Source organism: Diorhabda carinulata, chromosome Y (genome assembly GCF_026250575.1).
Source record: "Diorhabda carinulata isolate Delta chromosome Y, icDioCari1.1, whole genome shotgun sequence".
NCBI lineage: Eukaryota > Metazoa > Arthropoda > Insecta > Coleoptera > Chrysomelidae > Diorhabda > Diorhabda carinulata.
The window spans coordinates 8,705,263-8,710,859 of NC_079473.1; the positions used below are offsets into that span (position 1 = coordinate 8,705,263).

At 33.6% G+C, this 5,597-nt stretch overlaps 1 protein-coding gene across 1 annotated transcript; it reads right to left on the reverse strand.

Moving 5' to 3' along the window:
• Positions 1-4,049: 4,049 nt before the first annotated feature.
• LOC130902895 (uncharacterized) lies at positions 4,050-5,111 on the reverse strand. The gene has a single exon (XM_057815176.1). It carries the CDS (start codon positions 5,109-5,111, stop codon positions 4,050-4,052), a length of 1,062 nt encoding a protein of 353 aa, XP_057671159.1.
• Between the last annotated feature and the right edge of the window lie 486 nt (positions 5,112-5,597).

Below are 5,597 nucleotides of genomic sequence, written 5' to 3' on the forward strand. Positions count from 1 at the left end.
GGAAAAGCAAACCAAAATTTGCCTTCGGGAATTGCCATTTCGATAAAAAACAAAATTCGTCTTTAGAAACTTTGTTTTTCGAAAACAAAAAAATATTATCACAAGAGACAAGGAGGATGAATTAATAAAAACGTATACAAAGTAAAGTTTTACAAGCCGTTAGAACTTCATTTACATCCTGGAAAAAAAAGACATAAAATATCCCCCAAAATAAAATACGTTGCGAAAAATATTCCGAATAAAAAAATTCTCAACGAGGCCGCTTTAGAGAAATTTCAGTGTAGTGGGTGCTCCCACAAGTACCTAGCCTGACCTAAATATGGCGGTAGTTATTTGAAAAATATTAGAAAGTACACAATCTATACAAAACTTTTATTTGAAAGGCGTTAGCCTAAATAATATGAAAGTTGAACTGAATTCTACGCAGGGCGAGATTGCTAGTTCGTTATAAACAGTAAAATATTGTGTAGCAAAGTTTATACGAGACAGTACGACCTTCGAAGACCAAATGTTTCAATATTGAAGACTCGATCGTGATGGTATTGATATTTTACTGTAGATTTTAGTTAGTAGATTGATTTACTTTAATTTTTAATTTAGTTAAAATCCGAAAGATAAATAAAAAGCCGACAGTTTTCTTTGCGGAGTAATGTTCCACAATTTCTACTAAACTGGTAAGACTAACGAACAATATAAATCAGCTTAACGTCGTGGCATTAATCTAAACGCCAGAAGGGATTAAATTTTGGACTAAATTGGTATACCTTTCAAACGGTTGGGATTTTTGAGTCCTTATTTCACACTTGACCGGAAGAAAGATGTGAATAATTGCTTAGGAAAAACTTTTTTCTTATATTTCAAGCCACATTTTCTGGAAATTCGAATTTCATTGCGTAATGTAACGCTTTGGCATATCTTGACAATCAAAACGATTACCACTTGAATAATCGATCATAATCGATTATTATTTAATCGTAACTAATCGATTTTTAGCCAATTACGTTTCTCAATTCGTAAAACTTAATATTAATTTAATTTAATTCAATACTCAAACTTTCTATTGGATATTGTTTGTTTTATTAGGGGTTCGTGATGTTTTTTTATGACTTCTTGAAATTTAAAATATCCGTTTTATACAGATTATTATACTGTTTATACGAAATGTAGAAGTTTATTTCGTGATAAAGAGTACTGAATGGGATTTATTCATAAAAAGCAGTGGCTATATAACCAAACAGACTGAATACATTGTTCACGCCGATATAGATTGACGCTCGTTTCGATAACCAAGTTATATCATCTTCAGAAACTGAAGATAAACTGTGTATTCTAAGTGCATTTAAGCCCTCGAAAGCTCCTGCATAGATATCTGATTTTTCGAAAGCTTTGTCTGACTTTTGTATATGTTAATATTTAATTTCTTATTTTTTAGATCTTTTAATATGTTTAAACTTCTAAATTTTCTTGATTTTTGGAGTCTTTTGTTTTAAAAAACGTCAAATTTTTATTTGTATTTCAGAAATTACGAAAAAAAAACGGAATAGGCCTAGAATCAAGAAGAAGAAGAAGAAAATTCAATGAAATAATGTCGAAAAATAGACAAAAAGGATACTAAATATGTAATTGTTATTGAAAATTTAATAAAAGAAGGTCTAAAAACAAAAATATACAAAAACAAAAAAAAGTAACGTGTAAGTCTTACATTAAACGGAGTCAAAGAAAAATATTTAACAGTGTAAAATTTATTTTAAAAAATGGTAGTTTCGTTGTTGTTGAGTTCCAACCAAAAATTCATCACCTTGTATATGTTGGAAACGATAAAGAAATCAAAAATAATTGCTCATAATGGATAGAACAAATTTTTAGAAAAATATAGAAAACCAAACACGTTTATCGGTTAAATAGTCACGCCCCGATTCACATCAATTTGCTTTGTACGTTTTTTTTGTTGACGTGAAATATTTTTTTATGGTTCATGCGCGCTTTTTTGCACTTATTTTTTACGACCCTTTTTCAATTAGAGTTTATTGGTTCGTGTTTATGTATCCATCTTTTTATAGCGAGAGGAATAAATATGCATTTTTTGCAAATTGATCATCTTAATTTTGAATAATTAAAAATGTAATAACAAAACTCGTTTACATTTTTTCAACATAAGAAATCCAAAAATGATAATGTATAAATTAATATTGATATAGTTTCCGCGTCCTGATCAAACCCTGTATAACAGAGTTATTTGATAGATACTTGAGTTTCGTGATACGGCAACACTGATGTGAATATATGAAATCTGTCATTGTCATCATAAAGTTTGACATTTGTAATGGCGAACGTGTTGTTTACTACGATTTTCGACGTAGATTAAACTAATGTTGAAGAATTCGGTGATGAAACGCAATCTCGCGGACGTTGTTATGAACCCACGTTTCATCTATAACATAAAACGGTTTTATTTCTGTTAAACGCTCGATGGAAACATTTTCGCGTTGATGGTTTTGTTTCAATGTGCGCAAACGCGGCATCCATCTAGTACTCAACTTTCTAATGTCAAAATTTTCAGTTAAAACACGATGTACATGTCGAGTATGTTTGCTATGAATAAACTGAACGATCCACGAGATTTCAGAAAAAATAATCATTTTCTTCTCACTTCTCATTTTGAAAACATCGCTATACATGGTTTTCCCTAGCTAGTATCTAAAAGATTTAAGAATGAATGTTACAACGGGACGTAAAAGTGCTTTTTACGACCCCCGGTAATTTTTAATTTGTTACATGTTTCTCAGTGTACTTTTATATAAAACATGGAAATTCGTAATAAAAGTTGCAGACGGTGGTAAAATGAAGCTGTTAAAGTAACGACGATGTTCAGAAACTATAATTTTGTATAATGTTAAAAAATCAACAACTTATATATATTTAAATAAATTTATTCATACAATTTAACAAATTAAAGTTGAAAAAATGATTGTTAATAATAACAGTATGAGCTCTAATAGTAACTATTCCAAAATCATCTAAATTTTCGGGATCATTGTCTGGTTTTTCTTCACGATTAGAAGTATTGACAGCGTCTTAATCGAAAGCTACTTCTAGTTGAGGTATTATCGTATCTTCGTTATCGTTTTCAATAATAGTACCCAGTTTGAGATCTTGTTTAGAACTAGAAAGTTCGCTTAACATAATAGGTACCTTCAAATCTTCAACGCTTCTTTCAACTGAACTCACGAATCTTGGTGGTACTCGAGGTAATTTCTCCAAAAATACAATGGGGAATGTACATTCCTTTTGCGTGGAAGTATCGCTGGTTCTTCTTCTCAATATATTCATGTTCATTATTATAATAAACGATTCAGTAATTATGACAGATGTCAAAACAGATCGGTCAGTTTTGATATATAAACTGTCAATTATTGTTGTAGAACTAGGGGAAATGTGCCTATGATGGACCCCTTAAGGAAATATCATTACAACTTTCTTAGTTTTGGACTTATTAATTTTTTTCACATGAAAATATATACTTAGCTCGAAGTTTATTATAGTATAGGAAGATTTTTCTGCCAAATAATTTCCTGTTTAATAGCATAGCTATTTTTAAAAAAGTAGTCGAGGGGTCCATCATTGGCACACATCTGCCCATGTCGGACCCCTTTAAAATAAATGAAAAAAAAATGTCTTTAAAGTTTTATTAGAAAAAATATAGAACAAACTAACATCACGTTAGGTACAGAGCTCACAAATAAAAGACTTGCAATGGAAGGAAACACCAGCGCACTCATTATGGCACCACGAGTTACATTTTTGATAACGAATCCACTTTTCTTTTGCACGTGAGTGCGAGAATAACTCATTGCAGTAAAGGCAGCTAGCATCATCATCTGAGTCATCTTGTCCCTTTTCCAAAAAGTTCTCAAAGGCGGATTCATCTTCATCAGAACTGTCATTTTCAATGACAAGTTTCCGTTTTACTATCCTGGCTTGTTGTTTACTTATCTTTGTTTCCTTTTCTATAACCTTCTCTTTGAGTTCATGAATTTCTGGTGTTGTATTCAAATGACCAGTTTTTCCCCTTCTTCTGCATTTTTTTTATCAGTACCAATTGCTACAGTTTGAGGGGGAGGACAAATTTCTTTCACAGAAATGTCGAGAACTGACGATGAAGACATGTTAAGACCAGATGTGGATGGGGTTTGAATTTCTAATTCCATTTGGTTCTCGATGATATCTCCTTGAGCCTCGAGAATCTGCTTATCCGTTGCTAAAGCTGGTGCAAACTGCCAGTCCTCGAAGACATGAGGATTGAAAGGATGAATGCCAGTCTTTTTGAACGAATTTATTGCATTTGATGGTACAGCACTCTTCAAATAAGCTTGATTGAGAAGACCTGCTATTTTGAATTGAGTCACTGCCTTCCCCGGGTTTTGACGAAGCCATAATTGAAATTCTTGATCAAAATACGTATGAAGAGGACAGAAGAATCCTACGTCCAATGGTTGAACGTGATGTGAACAATCTGCCGGGAAGCAGAACACAATTACCCCATTTTCTTTTGCAAACTGAAGAGATTCGAGGCTCTTATGGCTACTGTGCCCATCTAGGAGCAAAAGAACCTTATTGTTATTAGATGCTTTCGTATACTTCACGAAATGCTTTAGCCATCTACAAAAAATTTCACTGGTCATCCAACCTTTTTCTTCTACGAAAGCTATGCTACCAACGGGAGCACCGTTCATAAGCTCATCGTTCATCCTTTGACGAGGGTGAATAAGAGCAGGAGGGATGTAAGTGCCCATGACATTCATTGCGCATACTACGGTCACGTGCTGCCCACACTCTGCACTGCTGAGTGCACCAACTTGCTTCCGACCTTTTGAAGCGTAAATTTTTTGACATTTCTTTTGGACCGTAGTCAAACCTGACTCATCCATATTAAATATATTTTCGAGAGGAAAGTTGTACTGCTCCAGAGTGTTAGATAGTGCATTGAAATAGGCTTGAATATTAGGCTTGTTAAAAGCCTGGGCTCTAGCTAATGATGTACTTTCTGGACTACGCAAAGAAATTCGTGGATTGCGCTTCAGGAATCCCCTCACCCATTTCCAACCTGCCATTTTTGTTTCACGATTGAAACGATGCTCTATTTTATTTTTTTCGGCTACTTCGAATACCATCCGCCGCAAATCTTTAGAGGTTAAACCAAAAAAACGTGTTTCCATATCAATAATATATCCTGCAATCTCCTCTTCGATGGCTTTAGAGAAAATTGCGGTTCGTCCTCCCAAATTACCCTTGGAACTGTCCTGTTTAGCCAAACGCCAATGTTCCCAAAAGTTGTTTTGGGAACATTGAAGGTCTTTGCAGCCAACTTAAAGCCCATACTGTGATCTTGTACGTTCTCAATAGCCTGTCGCATATCATGCTCGTCCCACTGTTGTCTTTTTTTGGATGCCATCTCTATAAATGGAAAAGAAAAACTACTAAAACAATATATTTATTTTGTTTATTTCAGTTCCAATGATGGATCCCTGGTCCATCATTGGGATCCGTTAAGTAGTCCATCATAGGCCATATTGCATAAATCAGATAAAAATCTTTTT

Coding starts and splice junctions, on each gene's coding strand:
- LOC130902895 (XM_057815176.1), bottom strand. CDS start 5,111: ATGGCAGGTTGGAAATGGGTGAGGGGATTCCTGAAGCGCAATCCACGA.